General features: G+C 48.8%; 1 protein-coding gene across 1 annotated transcript; it reads left to right on the forward strand.

Moving 5' to 3' along the window:
* Positions 1-1123: 1123 nt before the first annotated feature.
* On the forward strand, positions 1124-17709 carry CRYM (crystallin mu). Its single transcript, XM_015426214.1, has 8 exons — positions 1124-1395; positions 2469-2619; positions 5394-5456; positions 7062-7163; positions 8785-8968; positions 13232-13353; positions 16264-16348; positions 17496-17709. Exons 1-8 carry the CDS (start codon positions 1217-1219, stop codon positions 17573-17575), a joined length of 966 nt encoding a protein of 321 aa, XP_015281700.1. The 5' UTR covers positions 1124-1216; the 3' UTR covers positions 17576-17709.
* The last annotated feature ends 4805 nt before the right edge of the window (positions 17710-22514 follow it).

The following is a 22514-nucleotide window of genomic DNA, read 5'->3' on the forward strand; positions in this document are numbered from 1 at the left end:
CTGGCTCCTAACAGTGCACTGTAAGAGTTTACACAGTGTTTTGGAAATATTTCCCATGTTTTATTTCGTTTTCATTTCGAATCAAAATGTAACCAGGCACTGGCGACAACTTGGACCCGCGTCGTTGTCAGGGATTGGAAATCCATTGTTTGGATGGAATAACTGTTTTGAGTCCAAAACAAAATCCCTATAATACCTTTACAGAACTCTTCCTCTCTGTTTTTAATTTAAAATTGGGGTTGCCAAGCCCGGCTGCAGAAATGCCAAGACCGGGAGAGTGGGGTTGGGGGACGGGAGGGACCCTGGTGTAGGGTACATAAAGCCAGGGGCAGTCCGCCTTCCAAAGCCGCCGTTTTCCTTCATCAGAAGTGGGGTCAGTGTTTTAAATAACGAAATAAGTGATTAGTCTGGATAGCCGTTGTAATTCTGGGAGTTGTAACCCCCCTCCCCAACCGGGAGGTTGTTGGCGACCTGCAGCGGGAGGGAAAAAACGAACAAAGTTTGAGTCCAGCGGCACCTTGAAGACCCCTGCGTAGAAACTTTCGTGTGCACGCACACTTCATCCACGCATCTGAACCAGTGTGCGTGCACACGAAAGTTGATCCCGAGCAGTGTTCCCTCTAAGCTGAGTTAGTGTGAGCCAGCTCACAGATTTTGAGCCTCCAGCTCACCCATTTTTGTCTTCGCTCAGAAAGGAGGGCTCCAGAGCAAACTAATTTATGCTGCAGCCAGATCACCTGCTCGTAGTTTTAATGCCAGGAGCTCACAAAGTAGAATTTTTGCTCACAAGACTCCGCAGCTTAGAGGGAACATTGATTTCCCAAGAATTCAACTGTGTGGGTCTTCAAGGCGCCGCCGGACTCAAACTTTGTCCCCTTACTTCAAAGCAACACGGCTCTGCCCCTGAATCAGCTCTGCAGAGCCCGAAAGCTTGCGGGGCCGGCCGGGGCGTGTGCTCGTGGGAACAGGCTCTCGGGGACCGCATCCTGCACGGGCGCGCCTTCAAGCCCGCTGCTCTTTCCCATTCGGGTCCTCGGGAGCGACGCCGCCAGCCAGCCCCGGGTCTGGCCTCCTGCCATTGGCTGGCTGCTCCGCGTGCCCGCTAGGCGGCGCTCGGCGGCGCTGGAGGGCCGGCGGGTTGGAGCGGGAGCGCCTCCTCGTCCCGGGCCGCACTTTGCAGCGAGGCGGCGGCGTTCGGGGAACCGCGGCGACCACCATGAGTCGGGGAGTCCCGCCGCCGGTTTTCCTGGGAGCCGAGGCCGTGGAGGAGCATTTCCCCCCCGCCAGCCTGCTCGTCCCCGCCTTGGAAGCCGCCCTGGCGGACTTCTCCAGCGGCCCCGAGGGAGGCGTTGTGCAGCCGGTGCGCACCGTGGTCCCCATCCAGAAGTACAGCGGGTGAGAGCCGGGCTGGGGGTGGGGGGCGGCGAGGAAAGGGTGGGCAGCCTCGTCCCGAAGGATTTTTTTTATTTATGCGGCGGGGCAGGGTTGCCAACTTCTTCCACTGGCCTCGGCTCATGTGCAGTTTTTAAGAGAATCTGCAGAGATTTTCTTGCTGACTTCTGCCCTGGTGCAACCACGCTCCCCAAAATAAAGACTAGACAGATTTTGTTAGTTGGCAACCCGGTTTTTTTGGGGGGGAGGGCTCTTCCTCTCTCTCTCTCCGCTTCCCTATTTATTTATTTATTTTGAAGGCTCCTGTGCCTTGGAAGGCTACATCATGACTGACCGGCAGGAATTCAGCAAAGCTGTTTCTTCACATCTCACCGCTTGGGTTCCTGCAGCTGTTAAAGGAGCAGCTGTTGGTGGTTTCCCCACACTCCACTCATGGGTTACCCTTTGCTGATAAGAACTGGGGAGTATCTGTTTAGTGGTTCACAGCTCTTTTTTTTTTAAAGCTTTCATAGAGGGGAAGTGGTGAATCTCTGTTTTGATAGTTCTGGGTAGGATGTTCTGTTCCACAGTGTGCCTTTTGTAAACAGTTCTGGGATATCTCGAAAGTAATTCTCTCTAGGATTCCACTTTTGAAAATGTTCACGTGGAAATCCTTGTTAGGATAAAATCTTGACAAAAATGAATGTAAGGGGTGCCATTAATACAGACAGGATTCTAGAATCTATTTTGGGGAGCATAAGATTTCATGGTGGCATGCTGTCCTCCCTTCCAAGACTGTTGTGAAGTCAAACAAAACTTGTTAAATACTTTGCAGGTGCGAAAAGCCTTAGCTATACCAGAAATTAAAACCAAGAGTCTTTGGGTCTCTTCATACCCTGTTTTTCTATCAGGTTTTGTGATCCAGAGCCCATTAAAGAATTATAATTTTATTTCTTTAAATTGCCCTGGGGTATCAGGGAAATGTGTGGTTTTCTTGGTTTCATATATTCCTTGAAGCTTATTCCCCTCTCATCAGCTGTGTGGCCAATAAGGGAGAGAAACTGAAGCGCTCAAAGGTTTGCTTCTGTTGTCTGAAGGTTCTTAGGCGTGATGCCTGCGTACAGTGCAAAGGATGATGCCTTGACCACCAAGCTGGTGACCTTTTATGAGCACCTAAAGGACCCTTCTGTTCCTACGCACCAAGCAACGGTACTCTTATTGGATCCAACCAATGGGACTCTAAAAGCTGTAAGTCTCTGAGGTGGTGGTGGTGTTCACGCCTGGTAGAAATAGCTCTCCAACTTGTTGAGCATCTAAACTGCAGCCGGTGTGCTCAAGTGCCTGGAACTGTGGAGCTGAGTTCAGATTCTAGGCCAGAAAGGAACTGGGTGGTTGGTCCCTCGACGTCTTGTGTTTTTATCCTGCCCCCGGGAATGCCAGGTGTGGTTCTGTCGCTCCTCTGCTGTATCCTCACCACAAACCTGTGGGGTGGGTTAGCTTGAGACAGAGAGAATGTGCTCTGAGATTCGTAGCCGAGTGAAACTTTGAACACAGATCTCCTCGCCTGCCATTGTACCCAGGGGGGGTCCCCAACCATTTGGAGCCTGTGGGCAATATGGAATTTTGAGAGGGAATGGCTGCCACGGGAGGCGGGGCCAAACCCAAAATGGCTGCTGCAAGAGGTGGAGTCAAAGAGAAAAACCTTCCTCCCCACACCTCCTGAGAAGGGGGTAATGGAGCCACATGCTAAGGAAAGCCCAGGCCCTTACCAGACCTCTTGATCCCCCAGTGGAAACCCTTTCGTTCAAATGAGGGAATGCAGCCAATAACAAGTTGTACCTTACAGGGGCTCCACCCACTTTCTGAAAAACTTGGTGGGCTGCAAGGGAAGTACTGGCGGGTGCCCTGTTGGAGAACCCTTCCCTCACCACTACACCTCTCACAGATGGTCTTGAGCAAGATTGAAGTCCCACACGCTGCCTGGAGACACACCTGCTGGTATCTCTCCTGCGCATTGCCTTTTGGCATATGTACAGCTTAGCGTTGTTGTTCCTGTGATTTCTAAGAAATTTTTCCTGCTGTGTCAGCGTGTGAACTGAAGCTTTTTGCGCTTCAGAATCTCTCTCTGTCTGATCTCCTTTCTTTCTGAAAAGGGTGACAGAGTTCAGGGCAGAGCCAATTCATGTGATGAATCAAAGAAAGATTTGACTTGGGTGCTTTTTTACTAGGGCTTTCACCCAATTAATACCTGCTTCACTGTATCGATTGCAGTGGATTAACCAAATCTACTTACATTTGCATATGAGGAAGACATAGTTTCCTCTAGTTCAGCAGATGATGCATACGTGTGTCACGGCAGGCAGTTTCTGAAACGGAGCATTTCCCCTTTCTCACATGCAGGTGGGAACGCCTTTTCAAAGGTGGTGCTTAATGCTAGCAATTTTTTAAATCACTTGTTTAAAAAAACAACAACGAGAATCTGCTGCCTAGTTTAATTAGGGGTCCCTTTGAGTATGTCAAACAGTTTGATGCATGTAATGTTTGCAGCCCTTATTTTTCCTTGTCTTTGGCGGGAATGGTTTGATGTATGCACCTTGGCACTCAACGGCCATGTTTCTTGGCTGGTGCTATGGCGGTCAGCTGCCCATGGTCATGCCCACATACATCCTGCCCACGCATCCTGTGCACTCATCTCACTCATGCGAGGCCTCCTAGGGTGCTGTTTCTGAACTGGTATGGCATCCTTAGTACGTGGTCAGACACTCCTAGAGTTGGAAGGGACCTCGGAGACATCTAGGCCAACCCCTTGTCCTGTATAGGAAATCCACCGCTTGGTGTTCCTAATGGGAGATTGTCTAGGCTATGCTACGGTGGAGAATCCACCCATCCCAAATGACTGAGTCCATTGTCAAAGTGTCTCCTGATGTTCAACCAAAACATACCCTCCTGTAGCTTAAGCCCATTAGATCTAGTCTTTCTCTGTGAAGCAGCAGAGAAAAAAACCTTTGCCCTCTCCTGTCTGGTGACCATTCAGCTATTTGAACAGCACAGTCCCCTCTCCATTCAGGCTTTTCTTCTCCAGGCTAAATATACCTGGTTCCTTCAGTTGTAGAATTTGCACTCCAAACCAGTGCTCCCTCTAAACTTTGGAGTCTTGTGAGCATTGTGAGCTGCTGGTATTAAAGCTGTGAGCAGGCATTTGGCTACTCCATAAATTAGTTTGCTCTGGTGCCATCCTTCCTGAGTTAAGACAAAAATGTGTGAGCCGGAGGCTAAAAAACTGAGCTAGCTCACTCTAACTCAGCTTAGAGGGAACACTGCTCCAAACCCCTGACCATTGTTGTTGCCCTCCTCGAGTAAAGGTAAAGGTTTCCCTTGCTCGAAAGCCAGTCGAATCCGACTCTAGGATTGCGGCGCTCATCTCCATTTCCAAGCCGAAGAGCCAGCGCTGTCCAGAGACATTTCCATGGTCATGTGGCTGGCATGACTAGACGCCAAGGCGCACGGAACGCTATTACCTTCCCACTGAAGTGGTACCTATTTATCTACTTGCAATTTCTTGCTTTCGAACTGCTAGGCTGGCAGGAGATGGGAGCTCACTCCGTCATGCAGCCCTCGGGTCTCAAACTGCTGAGCTACCGACCTTCCAGCCTGCAGTTCAGCGTCTTAACCACTTGAGCCACCTCTAGCCCATTGCAATTCATCTGTGATAACAATCATTCTTTGAGCAGCCTGACAAATGACTGCAGTCTCAGAACTGAGAGCCGTTTAATGGCATACTGGGAATCTGGGTCCGATTCCCCCCTTAGCGATGAAGCTTCCCAGGTCACCAGTTATGCGCTAGGCCTGACCTACTGGGCAAGATGGTTGTAAAGATAAAATGTAGGAGAGCAGGATGGAAATGGGATGGGTGGGTGGATTTTGGAAGCAAAGGGACGTTAGCTGTAGGTCTGGTTTTGCACAAGGAAAAACATCGGGTCCTGGATTATTTTACTTCTGCTTGATGTTCTCCTTTGGAAAAGGTCATGGATGGCAGCGTCATTACAGCCAAGCGAACGGCCGCAGTGTCCGCAATAGCCACCAAGGTGGGTGTCGCCATGCTATTGAATAAAAACGGTTGGTGCTACACAAAGCAGCGTCTGCCACTTCTGTTCCGGGTCTTTTTTGCTTTCAGCCCTTGCAAGTGCCCGTTGGTGTGGAGTACTGCTGGATTGAGGCAAAGGAGATTTCCTTGGGCAGCAGAATAAAGCCCCGGGGTGATTCTTCTTGTCTTGTTTCTGTTTGCCAACGTTTCTCCTGCAATTTGAGCAGGGTGCCCTGAGACCATTTGCTGGCAGCGGTCTAGGTTTGGGCCATGAAAATAAATGGGCCTCAAATTGATGTGACTCAATGGATTTTTTCCCCCTGGTCTAGAGACTTGAGCTGCTGCGCGCTCAGCCAGATTAAAGCAGATGAGTGCAAAATAAGCTCAGTCGGTTCGTGTCGTTTGCAGTTTAATAGCAGGACGAATACACATCTAATTGGTATTCCTTTGTGTTGTTTTCTGTTGAGAATGCCAGGGGTTTCCCTTTTCTGGACCATCAGTTTCTAACAGGCCTTAAACCGCTATGCCCAAGGCTTGGAATGCTACATCAGATGCATGTAGTGAGTCCTTTCTAGACAGATGCTTAACTGTGAGTTTAAGGAGCGAGAGGGGGGGGGGGGGGGGGACAAACAGCAGGGATTTTTAAAAAAATAACTTTGTACATAAACATCAGACTAGTGATGACGCACCTTGTGGATGAAGCGGACGCTAGTCAACAAAAACCCGTGGCGCTTTAAAATCTTCTTAGCTGTAACGCTGCGTAGCCACTTCCTTGCACTAGATCTCAGTTTTTTGTCTGCCCCAGAACATTAGCCAGCCTCTCTGGAAGCTTTTTGGGTTTGTTTTCAGCCCGTTTTTCTGGGTGACCCTTCCCCCCAATCTTCAATCGGAATTAATGTTTGTTGAAAATCAAAGGGGTCGTGCGCAAATTAAGTGATTAGCGGGCCCTCTTTTGTCCTTCCCCCTGTTCAAAGGCGCTCTTCTTCAAAGCGCTGGTGTTGTCTTTATTCAGAGCGCCTTTGAATCTTTTATCTAGAAATACTCTGCGGCATCTGTTTTTGAGTTCAAAGCTATTGCAGAGTTCTGTAGGCTTTTTTTTAAAAATCTCCTTCGCTGTGGCAGTCACTCTGGGTATTGAGGCTTCATAGATTATGAATGTTCCATGTAAAAAGATACTTCGGGTTTGATTTGGGCCAATTCTCCATTGACTTCCCCAGGGTTGGGTGACTGGCTACCAAATAAGCCAAACACAAAACAGCTTCCGCCGTAATTTGTTTCTGGGACGTATAGCTTAGGTTTAAAGGCCAAACTAGATGCTCCCTTCTCATAAGTACAATGTGCCATTGAAAGCAGAGTTACATCTGTCGGAATCCACTGGAGTCGGTAGGCTTAGAAGTATTCACGCATGGCTTACGTTTAGCTTTCTAAAAATCCACTGGGGATTCTGAACACTGATCTCATGTGGCCTCTAAGGAGCATCAAATTATAGTGTAGGTTTCTCTGGGGGGAGGGAATGAAGGTTTCAACTTGAGCGTCTGCCAGAGCTGTCAGTTTTGAAGGGGACCATTTGAATAACCAGTTCTTTTTCCAATGGGTGCCTTTATAGTTGTTGATGCCGACCAATTCTGAAGTTCTCTGTATCCTCGGGGCTGGTGTTCAAGCCCGTAGCCACTACGAGATCTTCATGGAGCTGTTCTCGTTTAAGGAGGTAAGAGAAACATCTTATTTGGTGGGGGGGGAGTAAACACAACACACATGGGCTGTGGTCATACTGGCGGCTTGGCGCAATATGGTGCCGCCTCTTATTGTACCAGTTTAAAGTGTTGCAGGGAATATCATCCAGGCAGCACATCCTTTTGTGGGTTGCCCATGTAGACATCCTGTGGTCAGGTATCCACATTACTGCAGTGCCTTACCCCCAGAAATTTTTCAAAATGCATGTGCATGCATGTGTGCTAATGCACGTTCACATATGTCCACATGTGCACCTGAGGGACCGCATTTCCCCACATATTCCCCAAAGAGCACTTCAGTCGGGGTCACAACACCGGCTGGTGACCCCGGGCCCTAAGGAGTCCAGGCTTGCGGTAACAAGGGCCAGGTCCTTTTCAGTGGTGGCTCCTATCTGGTGGAACTCCTATCTTGTGCAGTTCCGCAGGGCCTGTAAGACGGAGCTCTTCCGCCAGGCTTTCGAGTAGGAGCCACCACTACCACTACCACCACCGCTCCTTCATAGAGTGATACCGCCAGAGGGCCGGGTAACATCTATCCACGACCCTAGCCCTCCCCCTCTGCTATGCAAGATGTTGGGAGTTTTATACGTGCGTCCGATGTAACTGAATTTTAACTGTTTTAGCTTTTATATACTGTATGCACTTTGTGCTCTGTTGTAAGCCACCCTGAGCCCGTTCGCGAAGAGGGCGTGGTATAAATACAATAAAATAAATAAAGAAAATAAACATGCGCATATAGGCAAAAATTGAAAAAACCCTCCCTAGCGGCAGGAATGGATCTGCAGGTTCAAACTGCCAAATCCGTTCTGTGTGCGCTCCTCCGCGTTCATACATCTGGCCATGCGCAATGAATGCACGGGGAACCAGAAACACCACTTGTGATGTGGTGCCTTTTTAACCCGGCTCCAAGTTGTCCTAAGACGGGATGAGCATGCCGGGGGAACGCCTGACAGATGTGGCTGTGTGACTGCACCCATTTGATCTGGAGGGGAGGGGTGGCTGCGTTGGGCCAAACTGCTCATGCGATCACAACCATGTTCTCGATACAACAGTGCAATAACTGGATTATCATCCTGTACCTTAATCGACCCCCCTTTTTCATAAATTGCCTTTTATATAAAGAGAGGATGGAATACAATGAAAGGTGTTGGCAGTGCCTTTGTGGTGGGGTTAGGTAACCCTTCTAGCCAGGGTCCAGATAATTTCATGTAAATGTTCCAGCACAGAGGAAAATAACTCCCCTTCCTTAACGCTGTGAGCACAGGCTGTATCTCCTTCTCTCCTTGATATGGGAGGTTCAATGGCAGATCTCTCACATACCATATATGGCCTGAGTAGTTGGGAGATAGAGCTCTGCTTTCCTCACTAGAGGAATGGGTCCATGTGGATGAACACTTTCCTAATACTTAACATGCTGATGAAGCACCCCTTTTTCCAGTTTCCTCCTGGGCTCATGTAGCAGACTACAGGACAGGTAGCTGATCTTAGACACTGCTGTCGACTGACCGATTATTCATTGATTCCTTCATTCATCACCTTTAATAGGCATTTGTCTCACCAATAATATACCTTGTGCTTTTTCAATTTGCCTTGGAGGTGAGGGTGTGGAATCGCAGTAAAGAGAAGGCCGAGAAATTTGCCCGCTCAGTGGCTGGACCCATACAAGTCTGCTCGACTGTCCAGGAGGCTGTCGCCGGGGCAGATGTGATTGTCACGGTCACTATGGCAACAAAACCGATTTTACATGGAGAATGGGTGAAACCTGGGGCCCATATCAATGGTAAAGTACACTTTGTTAACTGATTTTTCCTCTTTTGCCACTAAAATTATTGTTGACTTTTGTAGTGTGGTGAGCCAGCAAGGTCTGGAGCAGGGGTTCCTTGCCATGCTGAGTCTCTAGGCTTTTCTGTAGTGGCCTTGCCACAAAATGGCTACCATGGGGGTAGGACAAAATGGCTGCCATGTAGTTGGAGCTAGTCACAGAATGTCCCAAGCCAGGCAACCTCCCATGAAGGCTGTCCTTGCAGAGGTTTAGGCTTTTCTGAACTACCTCCTGCACTTAAATGGCAGAGTAAAGTCAGGATCAGCTCTAGGTTCCAGTGCCCTCCACTGCTCCTCTGAGCAGGAGAAAAATTAAGGGGGGGGGGAAAGCAGCCTCATGCCATTACTGGAAGTGTATACAGGAAGCAACAAAGGGTAGCTCTAGGAATTACAAAGCAGCCTCATGTGGTTACTGGAAGTGTATACAAGAAGGTGATTCCTAGAGCTTCCCTTTGTCACTTCCTGTATGAACTTCTGGTAAGTACATGAGGCTGTATTTTTATTTTTATTTAATTTTTTCTTCTTCTTTGCACCCCCTCTCACAAGCTTCCCACAAGTTGCCAAGCAATGCCTGGCGACCCTGATGGACTCTTTGCTTTGGACAGCTGATACTGTTCAAGTTCAGTGTTCAGAGAGGGTGTTCCCTGGCGGATCACACAGAGAGGTTTCCAAGCCCAGAGGCATAAGAGAGTCTGTCCCTATGGCCAAGCTGAGGCTCCATGGCTACATCATGCATGCACAGAATGAAACTGGCATGTTGCTGGGCAGTCAGCCAATAGGGAGTGACCCTTATCTCCCTTGGGGTGTGTGTTTTGTTCCGTTCCAGACCCTTTACTGCTACAGGTCCAGCTAGACAAAGTGTCAGGTTCAATAGCCAATTTTAGTATATGTGCTGCCGAAGCGAACACAAGGTTCAATAGCAAGTAAATCTCCACACACAATTCCAGGGAAACGTTATGCTTTATTAGATTACAGGTCCATTGACATAGTCTACAGGGATATTGTTAGGAATGACAATGGGGTGGATGCATCCCTTCATATAACGTGATGCTGCAACTGGCTAAGCAAATGAAATCCAAGCGCGCGGGGGGGAATTCTCCCGGTGGGAGGTTACATAATAAGAGGGAGAGCCTCCGTGCCTCATGAGAGCAGAAATATTCACACCAACAGTGGAACGCAAGCCCTCCCTCCTTCTCAAGGTTAGTCAGAAAACCCAGTCTGGCAGCGCCAGTTCACACGGTCTTAGGAGCGCCTCCCTATCGCTGTTTACAGCAAGCTAGCAAAGCGAGCGAGCAAGCATGCGCCGTAGCGCCACAGTCAGGAAAGGACAAATACACATGAAAAAAATGGCAGCTAGCTGACACAAAGATGGTGTACTGTCCACAGGTCAAACCACGGATGCTGTAGCCATTTCAAAGCGTCATGAGGGCCTGACCCACAGCACAATGGGCTGAGGTGCTCTTGTTCCCCCCACACACACACCTTTTCAAGAGCCAGAATAGCTCGGGGGGTGGGATTTCGGCCATTTCGGCACTTGAAAAGGTGTGCAGAGGGACATAAGAGCACCTCAGCCTGCCACAGTGGCCGTGGCTGCCAGACAGACCCGTAGACGCCACCCTACTTAGTTTGGCCCGAAGGCAAAGATGATCTCATGCTTGGCCATGTCTGAATGCTGCAGAGCAGCAACTTCAAGCCCCCCCTTCCCCCCCCAACCTGTGAAATTGTTGAGCAGGTAATAAAAACTCTTATCATTTTTTTTTAAAATCACACCTGCTGTGCTTTAATTATAGCCCTCAAGGATTAGCCGATCCAGATTAACAGGTTTCAAGATGGCAAAATGTGAAGAGGGGGAACGCATCTGCATCGGGTGATGATCTCGGGAGTAGGCAGGTGGAACTAAAGGCCATTGCAGAGGGAATAATGAAATTCTGTGCGAGGCCGGGCTTTTGGGGGGGGGGGCCCAGCTCCGCAGCTGGTCTCTTCTACTGTGTTAACTACTTGGCCTGGAGTTTAAAAATAATTGCATGAGTCCCTCCTCAGACTGGCACACCCCTTCTTGTGGCGCGAGTCGAGGGGGAGGGGAATACAACGGGTGTCCTCCTCGCTGAATCTGGCTTTTGACATTGGAGTTTTTCCTCTTTATTGCAGAGCTCCGAGACAAAAGTTTTATTAAATCCTGATCCCTTTTTCCTCGTAGTTTAAAGGAAAGGCTCAGCTGTTTGAAACCGGTTCCACATGCTGCTGCTTTCTTGCTTGGGAGGTCTCCTCGTGGGCTAACAGCCCAGCGACAGAAATGTCCTGTTTGTGTTGTCCTCGTTGCTCTCTGTGGTCGTCCCCTCATGTCCTTTATTTTTACTTACTTTACTTATATCCCGCCTTTCTCCCCAATGAGGACCCAAAGCAGCTCCCGTCGTTCTCCTCTCCTCCAGTTTTATCCTCACAACAACCCTGTGAGGTGGGGTAGGCTGAGAGGGTGTGACTGGCCCAAAGTCGCCCAGCAAGCTTCCATGGCAGAGTGGGGATTTGAATCTGGGTTTCCTGGATCCGAATCTAACACTCTAACCACTATACCACACTGGCTCACTATTTTTCACACACACACACACACACACACACACACACACACACACACCGCAGTCACAATGCTGACAGAGAACCAAATGGAAGAATGCAGACAGCTTGGTCTTCCGCACATTTGAGAAGCTTCCACCACGGGGTGGGGTGGGGGTGGGGGTTACAGAACCTCCCTTGACGTATCCTAGTTTTCATTTCCCCTTATGCCCCCCCCCCACCTTTTGTCTCTGAGGAAACAGAACAGGGTTTGTGGCTGTAAATAGTGGGAAGGGAGCAAACAGTTCGTTGACGTCTCCCTGATTTTCTCGTTCACACTCGGTTGAATGCTTTGTCTGAAGGGTTTTCAGCCTGGGTCGAGGCACAGCAAAGCGCAAGGGGGAGCAATTAGCGTCTTCCTTCACTGAGGCAACCCACTTCTGCACAAGAGCTCTCCCCCCCCCCCCCCCCCCCCTAGGATGCCTGAGTGGGCTTTCAGATGAATGCTCAAGTCCTCCACCCCACGCAACTCGGCTTGCCGTCCGGCTCTCTTCTGGGTTGTTTATCAGTCTGAAAGGAGATGATTCTGGATCCTCTTTTAATTACAGGGCTTTTAATTAAAAACCCACGCACAATCTCCCTGCAACCAGGAAAGAGGATTAGCAAAAGAGCACATCCTGGAGAACTTGTCGAGAAGACTGATGAAAGCCCTGCGCCCCCAAGGTTTTCGGGCTTTTGTGGGATAGTCATTATTTATTTTGATTACTTCATTTATACCCCACCTTTCTTTCCAGTGGGAACCCAATATAAGCAGCGTATGTTCTTTCTGTCCATTTTATTCCTGTGAGGTAGGGTTAGGCTGAGAGTGTGTGACTGGCCCAAGGTCACCCAGCAAGCTTCCATGGCAGAGTGAGGATTCAAACCCGGGTCTCCCAGAATCCTAGTCTGACGCTATGACCACTACAACCCATTGGATAGCTGCACAAACCAGGAGCATTCAGTGCCAGGAGCATGGGATTCTTTCCCTGCATAAATGGTATGGGAGAGCTGCTTTTGAGGTGACTTCTGGTGGCTGACGCCACTGGCAGCATCCAGTCGCTCCCTCTCCTTCCACATGGCAGCTGCCTTAGGGAAAAAAATAGCATCATTAACAACGGAAATGGCCTCATCGCAGCAAGTATGCTGTCGGTTTCGAATGGTTGGAAATGCAACCTTCCTGAAACATTATGACAGAAGCACATGAAGCGGTGATAGCAATATTAGTATGTATGTTAATACAAACTTCAGTCATGGATTTACAATATGCACAAGGTCCTGAACCAAGGATTTAACCTCCAAAATCTCTCTCTGAAAACTGGGAATAATTATCTCTATTCCCCAGGGAGTATTGTAAGACTGAGCCAAGACATTTCATTTCTGTGTCTTATTCATCCACACAATACCCTTTTCCCTCTTGGGCCATCTGTTTTGTGAATGGAGATATCTGAGGCTAAACCTTGAAGGACGTCTGTGGCTGTAGCAGGACTGCTTTAGCACCCTCTCCAAACTAGCACCACGCTACCAGAGTTCTAGGATTCAGAGATCCTTTTCCATCGTCTGTGACGCTTGCACCATATTCTTGGAGAATGAAGAACGAGAATCTATTGGATTTGTTTTTTTCTTTGGCTCATAGCCGTCGGAGCGAGCCGGCCAGACTGGCGGGAACTGGATGATGATGTGATGAGGAACTCTGTGCTGTACGTGGACACCAGAGAGGCTGCTATGCGTGAATCCGGAGATGTTATTTTATCTGGGGTAAGAAAAGGGAGGATTGTCTCTCCCCCTCTTTTAAAGCAGCCTGGATTGGTTACAGGTCTGGAGGTCTGTTTTGGAGACAACAGTACCATTCCGAATGATCTTCTGTGGATGAGTGACACCTTTGGCATCCATCCTTAGAACAACTTCAGGGCATGGTTGAAGGGGAGAGATGTCGCTCCGCATGGGAAGAACCCACCACTTGAGGTAGAGCCACATGCTTTGTAAGCAGAATATTTCAGGCTCAATCCCTGGCAACTCCAGTTAAGTGGATCTTTGGGAGAGGTCTGCTGCCAGTCAGTTATTTTGATTACTTCATTTATACCCCACCTAGCCGGGCTGGGAGAGATCTGCTGCCAGTCAGTTACTCGGCTTAATGGGCTGATTTGGTGTAAGGCAGTTTTCTTACACTTGTGCAGGCATAGAATGTGGAAAATGGGAACAGTCACAAAAAAGAACAGCAAGGAGCAGGAATTGCAGGCATAGAATGTGAAAAATGGGAACATTCCCAAAAAAGAACAGCAAGGAGCGGAATGCTTGATATTTGACTGCTACAAGGGTATCGAGGAGAGGGAGCTGCAAGAAACTAAGGCCCCAAGAGTCCCCAAATGTTTAGCCTCCATCACACTTCAGTTGCTCTTTTAATCCTAAAAAGCCCAGTAGCACCTTTAAGACTGACAAACTTTACTGTAGCAGAAGCTTTCAAGAAACATAGCCAATCCATATGCAAAAGAACCTCCTCAGGAAAGCTCCTCCATTAGCACGTCACAGCCCGGGGAAACTCCTACAAGGTAATGACTCAGCCGTACCCCACCTTCCTGAGTAGATATAAATGACCTGCCTACCATTTTTCTTCTCACCTTGGCACAGAGAGTACTCCATCTTTCTGTGCTATACCTCTGAGGATGCCAGTCACAGCTGCTGGCAAAATGTCAAGTCCTACAATGCCAAGACCATGGCCATACAGCCCAGAAAATCTACAACAACTAATAAAAAACACAGCTCTGTTTGTCAGATGCGTCTGACGAAGAGAGCTGTGTTTCTCGAAAGCTTATGCGACAATAAAGTTTGTTAGTCTTAAAGGTGCTACTGGGCTTTTTACTATTTTGCAGCAACAGACGAACACGGCTAAATCCTCTGGATTCTTTAATGCTGTGTCTGTTCCCCAGGTGGCAGGGCTGTCCCAGATGACGATTCCCTCCGCCCCCTCTTGAACAAGGCAAGAAGCACACAATTATGAAGGAAAGACTGTGGGAAAGAGGTGAAACGAGCCCCACGGACCTCAATAGCATCTGCTTCCCCTTCAGTAGCTTCTGGCTGTTGCCAGAAGTCATCCCAGAGCCGCAGGCCTTTCTTTATTCGTTTGGATACTTTCGCCCTGCTTTTTCTCCACTGCGTGTGGACTCAAAGCGGACTATGATATAAGAAAGCAACAGGCCATAAATGGTACTTTTTATGCTATCACAGCCGATGTATGGCAACCCTGTAGGGGTTTCAAGGCAAGAGATGAGCAGAGGTGGTCTGCCACGGCCTGCCCCTGTTAAGTGACCCTGGACCTCCTTGGTGGTCTCCCATCCGGACACTAACCAGGGCGGACCCTGCTTCGCTTCCAAGGGCAAATACATGCAGGCAGAAATAGAAATCTACCTGGCAGCAACAAACTGATCCACTGGAGAGGGAAAGGGAACAGAGCGGGTGGGAACAGCTCTGTCCCTGATGGTGACAGGCTCCCTCCAGGTACCTGCTTCAAAAGGGGATTAGATAAGCATATGGAGCAGAGGTCCATCAGTGGCTCTTAGCCACAAGGTATAGATAGGGACTCTGGGGCAAGTGATGCTCTGTCATCTTGGTGCTTGGGGGGGTCAACAGTGGGAGGGCTTCTAATGTCCTGGCCCCACTGGTGGACCTCCTGATGGCACTGGTATTTCTGGCCACTGTGGGATACAGAGTGTTGGACTGGATGGGCCTTTGGTCTGATCCAACATTGGCATCTCTTCTGTTCTTCTGTTCTGGTTCCTTCCAGGAAGCAGCTCCCTTTAGGCTTGCAGGGCGGGAGGGGAGGGGGAGGGCAGGTGGCCGAAGACTCCCTGCCCCTGACGACAGTGGCCTCTCTCTCTCTCTCTCCAGGCGTGAGGCACCCTTCTGCCTTGCCTGCTCAGGAGAGCCACATGAGGCCGTTCAGCAAGGCTCCCTCTAAGCTGTGGAGTCTTGTGAGCAAAAATTCTGCTTTGTGAGCTAGTGGCATTAAAGCTGTGAGCGAGCGATTTGGCTGCGGCATAACATAGTTTGCTCTGGAGCCACCCTTCCCGAGCTAAGACAAAAAGGTGTGAGCCGGAGACTAAGGAACTAACCCAGCTCAGTCTCCCAGGCTGGCAGAGCAATCCACCCTCCGGGAAAATGCTATCCCCCTGGCCCTGGCTTCTCAATGGCCCTGCCAAATGGCCACTGTAGCCCAAAAGCCTCTCTCTTCCTGGAAAGGCCCACTGGACATGCAGCCGAGTTGCCTCTGAACCTCTCTCTTTGGGAAGTCCGTGTGGTTTTACATATATGAGGCTGGTGCCCCGTAGAGCTTTGGGACGTGGGTCGGTTCCCTTGTTTGCCTCTTTGTTTGGGCCGGCCCTGGCAGGCAGTTCATTGGGATCACTGAGGAAGAAAAAGTTCATCCACTGTGCTTTGAGAGCCTGTCAGTCCTATAGAAAGACTTGGGTAGACGTCTCATTGGATATTGCTCTGCTGTGCCGTAGCATTCGTTCCCAACTGGACTTGTCTTGGCCATTACAGGGAAATCCAGTTGCAAACAATTGCTCTGACTTCCTGATGAATCTCTCTCCAGCAATGTGCAAAGCCCTTTTAGGATTGTCTCTGGTGATTGGGCACCTCCTATATATAAATCTCTCTGTTTGTTTGCAGGCAAAGATTTTTTCAGAGCTGGGCGAGGTGTTGCTGGGAATGAAACCGGCCCTGCGCGAGGAAACAACCGTGTTCAAATCCCTGGGTGAGCATAAGCTCCCTCCTGAGCTCTGGGGCCCACAGAAGACCGTGCTCAGTTCTTTCCCAGGGAGGGTCTCCTTGTCTGGGAATGCGGGTGATCAGGGGCCAGGCATTGGCTCCTCCTTCCTCTTGAAAGAAACCCAACAGAAGAAATTAGCGTCAGGGGGGAATGACAAAGTGAAGGCGTGCACAGGAGTCAGACTAGATCTAGGACCCCACTCCGAGGTTCAAATCCCCATTCGGCTGTAAACACTCGATGAGTAATCTTGAGCCCATTGTACACACTTAGCCTAACCTACCTCAAAGGGTGGTTGTGAGGGTCAAGCCCAGGCAAGAGAGAACTTTGTACACGCCTCTGAACAAGGAAGGATAAAAGCATAATAAAGAAGCATTGTGTGTCTTTGCTGCCTTCCGTTCTGTTTATAACTATTCTGTTATCAGGCCATCCTTTCTTAGAGGGTTTTTTTTTACAGCTCACCTTCCTGAGGTTTAAGATAGTTCACAATTTTACCTCTAGTCCGTCTAACCTAAATGTTGAATGAAGAAAAAGAGCCTTAGTCTAATAATTGTTTAGGAACTCCATAGATGGACCTCCTTGATTTCCGTCCATTACATAACAGGGGCATGGGACCCGATTCGTATCAGAAGCTTGAGGAGAGGGATTGCTTTGGGACTTGTATGTTTATCCCAGGGTTGATTGATGTTAGGGGAAATAGCTTTGAGAGGGGGAGGCTCCCCATCCCTCTCTCTAGCTCTAGTGTACATTTAGGGGGGGGGGGCCTGCAGCTGACATGGTGGTCCTGTAGAGATTTCAAGGCAAGAGAGCCAGCAGAGACAGTCTGCCATTGTCTGGATCTGCTGTTCCTTGGGGGGGTCTCCTTCCGACAATGGTAGCCCGCAGGTCCAAGGCTAGTCCAGCAGCTTCCCACTTGCCTGGCCCCAAACCGTAGTCGGAGCCATCCAGGTCAGGGCACCGTATGGCACAGGAGGGAGAAATTTAAAAATACTCCTTCCGACAATGGTAGCCCGCAGGTTCAAGGCTAGACCAGCAGCTTCCCACTTGCCTGGCCCCAAACCTCAGCATTTTTGCCTTCGGTTTTGGCACAGAACTGGAGAACCGACTGTGATTTCAGCTCTGCTGCTTTTTTCAGGGATGGCGATCGAAGACACGGTCTCTGCAAAGATGGTCTTTGATTCCTGGTTGGCTGGCAGCAGAAAGGAAGAGGTCTGAGGACACCCAGCCAAGAAGCTTTATAGGCTGGTAATTCTTTGATCAGACGGGAGAGCCTCTTGCTAATGACTGTAGAATAAGTGTGCCTTGCACATGAAAGCTTATACCCAGAATTAAACTTTGTTGGTCTTAAAGGTGCCACTGGACTCAGACTTTGTTCCTTTTTTTAAAAAAAAAGTCTTTGCCTTGAGGAAAAGCAATAGTTCTTTTTCTAAAGCGAGAATTGGATAGCCTTTTTAATAACAATAAATACTTTTGTTCTGTATACTGCTCTACTGTGACTTAGACCGGTGCCGATCTTAACCCCATTGTGGTGCAGATGAAGGCCTGGGTTCAAACCACCTCTCCACCATGAAACATACCTGGGTGTGCTTGAGCCCGTTCACTTGTCCTGACCTACCTTGCAGGGTTGTTATGAGGATAAATGGGGAAGGACTGTATGTATAATCGCCCTCAGCTTCTGGGACAAACCCCAATGGCTGCTGTTTAAAATGAGAGACTCCAGCCCGTAAAACCAGATTGATTTTCAGATCTCACTTAGTGGTTTTTATTTCAGATTTTTCTCTAAGGATGGCCGAACATTCTGTGCTGAAACGTATCGCAAAGTTACACGCGATAAAGCTGGTTGACCTTGCATGCATGCCTTTCTGTCATGCCCCTCTCTTTCTGGCTGTTTCTCTTCCTGTTGAGTAGAAGAAAGTCTATTGCCAAAAGGCATAGCCAAGTGTCTGTGCTTCAAGTATTGAAACAAATCCCTGAATTTCTTCTTAGTTCAGCACTGAGCTACCTGTTTGTTGAGGACGTAGTCTATTGCCAAAAGGCATAGCCAAGTGTCTGTGCTTCAAGTATTGAAACGAATCCCTGAATTTCTTCTTAGTTCAGCACTGAGCTACCTTGTTTGTTGAGGACGTACCCGAGTCAGTGAATTCTGGCTGAAGATGTGGTAGTCGGGAATGATTCTCGGTACTTTGGGTTAAAGGGAGCCAGGATGATATACAGATTGACATGCTGAACTAGGAATATGGAGAACTGGGGCCCAGTCTCCACTCTGCCAGGAAACTCGCTGGGTGACTGTAGGCGAGCCATTTTCTCTAAACATGACATACTGAGCAGGCAGTGTTCCCTCTAAGCTGAGTTAGTGTGAGCTAGCTCACAGTTTTTTAGCCTCCGGCTCAGACATTTTTGTCTTAGCTCAGGAAGGAGGGCTCCAGAGCAAGCTAATTCATGCAGTAGCCAAATCGCTCACTCACAACTTTAATGCCAGTAGCTTACAAAGTAGAATTTTTGCTCACGAGACTCCACAGCTTAGAGGGAACATTGCTTGCAGGGAATCAAATGAGGGGTGAGAAAATCGTGAATGCTGCCCTGACCTCATTGGAGGAAGGGGAGATTTAAAAAGCCTGGATAGGTAGAAAAGGGTTATCTGCTATGGAGCCAACTATACTCCTGATGTGTTCCATGGAAGAAAGGAGGTTAAAATGCACTCGATCAAGGGTCCCAAACGTCTTGCGTGGGTACCACCAATCCCTTTCTTGGCACGTGCCAAATGCTTGTAGAAGGCAGGGAGCACCTGGGGCTTTTGCCCAGAAAGCCTTCCGATTGACCACTGGAGATTTCATGGGCTGTGGAGATTTTTGAAAATGTCGCTTTAGCAGCAGCTGCCACCACAGCACAAGGATCTTCCGTGTGAAACTGAAGGGAAATTGTGGCTGCCATTTTGTGGCTCGCTCTGCCTCCTGTGGCAGCCATTTTGTGGCTGCGCCTACCACGCTGTGTCAGAATTGCAAACAAGCCTGCAAGCTCAAAAAGGTTGGGGAACCCTGCACTAGCAGTGGGATGGCTTCTAATGTCCTGGCCCCACTGGTGGACCTCCTGATGGCACCTGGTATTTCTGGCCACTGTGGGATACAGAGTGTTGGACTGGATGGGCCTTTGGCCTGATCCAACATTGGCATCTCTTATGTTCTTATGTTCTAGCCAGATAAACAGCCAGTCTCCCAAGTGCACAAGGTGATCGGTTGAAGGGTGAGATTATTGAAAACACAGCTTAAAGAATGCAACATGGGAAAAATCAAGTGCGTTTGGGATCCATCTGTGATGTCCCTGAAGTATCTGACAATGCTGCAAGGCCTCTTGTCCTGGTGTAATGCTTGGGCTCAATTCCATCAACCCCTATGAGAGATGTAGCAACGTATTTTCTTCAGCATGATTGGAAGCTGGGCTTGCTGACTGGAAGCCTGTCCTTGGTTTACACAGGCCTGGGTTCCCTGGTGCCAAAAAAGGCTGTGTCCAAGGTTTGGTTATACATTTGACTTCCAACACTGTCTCAGGGGACACATCTTTGGGAAAAACAACTACCAGGCCATTCTGCCTCAGCCAAATAGGCTGGACATTCGTGTAATTGTACCAGCACCTTCCCCCCCCCATCTCCCTTAACCCACAAACTGCTAAGTCTCAGTTTCCCTGAGAAATGCCAACATTTCTTGAATCTGATAAGAAGGAAATGAGCGGGGGTGGGTGGGGGAGCAAAGATGGCCCCAAAACCCAAGGCAGCAGTGTTGGGCACCTTTTGGGGGAGGCGGTTTAAAATGCAGTTTCTATCCCTTCCCCTTCTGCATCACGATACGTGTGGCTTTTGCATCACTTCAAACACTAGGAAAGCATTGCAAAGACAGCTTTTGGGGAGCTAACACCAACTGCTCTCTCACTCAAATGTTCCCCAGATTTATTCTAAAGGTAGAGATGGCTAACTTACAACCTGCTGAGCATATTTTTGTGGCTATGGGCCAGTGTCATTTGGAACCTGCTTCAAGCTGTCTAGTACTTTGTTTCTCTGTAGTTCCACTGGAAAAGTTGCCTGAGTTAGCTCACAGAACCAAATCATCCAAGAGAGAACTTCTACACCAAGTTTTATTGTTCCAGTGGTACACAAGCTTCTGGGTTGCACAGAACACCTCTTTGAAAGCTGAGGAATTCCATGCCACAGACAATGCTTCTGCTGCTCTTGTTCAGCGGCCTCATACTGAATCATAACCTTGTCAGTACTGTCTACTCCAGGGGTGTCAAACACGCAGCCCGGGAGCCAGATCAAGCCCCTGGAGGGCTTCTATCAGGCCCAGAGTGGAACTGGCTGTCTGCTGCTGCCACTTCCAGTTCTGCTGCTGCATCATCATAGGTTTGCAGCTTACGGATCACACACCTGAACAGCACATTCAAGTTTGCAACAGCACAGGCATTTTGATGCAATCATTCAGAGCAAGAGGTGTCAGTTATCAGCCACTGTTAAATAAACAAAATATTGCATGATAAAAAGGAGAGACATCACCCTGCCAACAAAAGTCCGCATGGTCAAAGCAATGGTATTCCCAGTAGTCATGTATGGCTGCGAGAGTTGGACTATAAGGAAGGCCGAGCGCAGAAGAATAGATTCTTTTGAACTATGGTGCTGGAGAAGACTCTTGAGAGTCCCTTGGACTGCAAGAAGAACAAATCAGTCAATCCTCAAAGAAATCAACCCTGACTGTTCCCTGGAAGGCCAGATAATGAAACTGAAGCTCAAATACTTTGGCCACCAAATGAGAAGGGAGCACTCACTGGAGAAGACCCTGATGCTGGGAAAGATTGAAGGTCAAAGAAGACGGGGACGGCAAAGGATGAGATGGTTAGACAGTGTCATCGATGCAACGAACATGAAGTTGAGCAAACTTCAGAGGATGGCGGAAGACCGGAAGGCCTGGAGGGAGCTGGTCCATGGGGTCGCAAAGAGTCGGACTCGACTGTGCGACTGAACAACAACAACAATGTTTTAAGCATGTTTTTATTTTAAGGGGGGGGGATCCTTTGTGTTTGTGTCATTATATAGTTTATATCTCCGCTACCTGGCATTACCTTTTGTGACACACGTGGCCCGGCTCAACAAGGTCTCATTTATGTCAGATCCGGCCCTCATAACAAATGAGTTCGACACCCCTGGTCTACTCAGAAAGGCAGTGGCTCTCCAGGTCAACGTCTTTCATGTCACCTGCCCTCTGACCCTTTTAACTGGAGATGCCGGGGATTGAACCTGGGACCTCCTGCATGCCAAGAAGAGGCTGCTCCCCTGAGCCACAACCCCTCCTCCACATTTTGTATCACTGTAATTTTCTGCAATAAAAGTTGCTGCTTAAAAAAAAATTCGGAGCTCCTTTAAACCTAGGGAGGGGGGAACGAAGACATAATATCCAGTTACCTTTTTTTGCCTAGCTGGGGCTTAAAGCGGATCGAAGGGGGGACATTTTTTATTCCGAAAATGCCACAGGGCAAGACTCTCTGCTTTCCGTATCCCACAGCCAGTGTTCCCTCTAAGCTGAGTCGGTGTGAGCTAGCTCACAGTTTTTTAAACTTCAACTCATGCCTTTTTCTCTTCGCTCAGGACGGAGGGCTCCAGAGCAAACTAATTGATGCAGCAGCCAAATCGCTCGCTCACCACTTTTAATGCCAGCAGCTCGCAAAATTGAATTTTTGCTCACAGGACTCCACAGCTTAGAGGGAATATTGCCCACAGCTCTTTTTCAGTTATATTACACAATTGGGGAATCCCAACATTGATTCCCAACCTCACAGCCAGTCCAGTCCTTGGCTCTGCTTTCCTTGCTGAAGAACACAGAACAAGCTGCATCATCAGATGCTTCATCTGAGTGGAGCTTGAAGTAGACACCAGCAGCTGATCTATTTCAGGTAGAGTGCCACTGGGTTTTTGATTAATTGTATGAGTTGATCACTGAAAACTGCACACATTTGCCTATGAACGAAGCAACGGTTTGGAAGGAAAAGCTCCTTTGTCTTTAGCTGATAGTAAAGGTAAAGGTTCCCTTGCTCAAAAGCCAGTCGAGTCCGACTCTAGGGTTGCGGTGCTCATCTCCGTTTCAAAGCCGAAGAGCCAGCGCTGTCCGAAGACGTT

The sequence above is a fragment of the Gekko japonicus genome, unplaced genomic scaffold (genome assembly GCF_001447785.1).
Source record: "Gekko japonicus isolate JY-2015 unplaced genomic scaffold, Gekko_japonicus_V1.1 scaffold384, whole genome shotgun sequence".
Classification (NCBI taxonomy): Eukaryota; Metazoa; Chordata; class Lepidosauria; order Squamata; family Gekkonidae; genus Gekko; species Gekko japonicus.

Coding starts and splice junctions, on each gene's coding strand:
- CRYM (XM_015426214.1), top strand. CDS start 1,217: ATGAGTCGGGGAGTCCCGCCGCCGGTTTTCCTGGGAGCCGAGGCCGTG. Junction 8,969..13,231: donor ACCTGGGGCCCATATCAATG/GTAAAGTACACT, acceptor TTTGGCTCATAG/CCGTCGGAGCGAGCCGGCCA. Junction 13,354..16,263: donor GAGATGTTATTTTATCTGGG/GTAAGAAAAGGG, acceptor GTTTGTTTGCAG/GCAAAGATTTTTTCAGAGCT.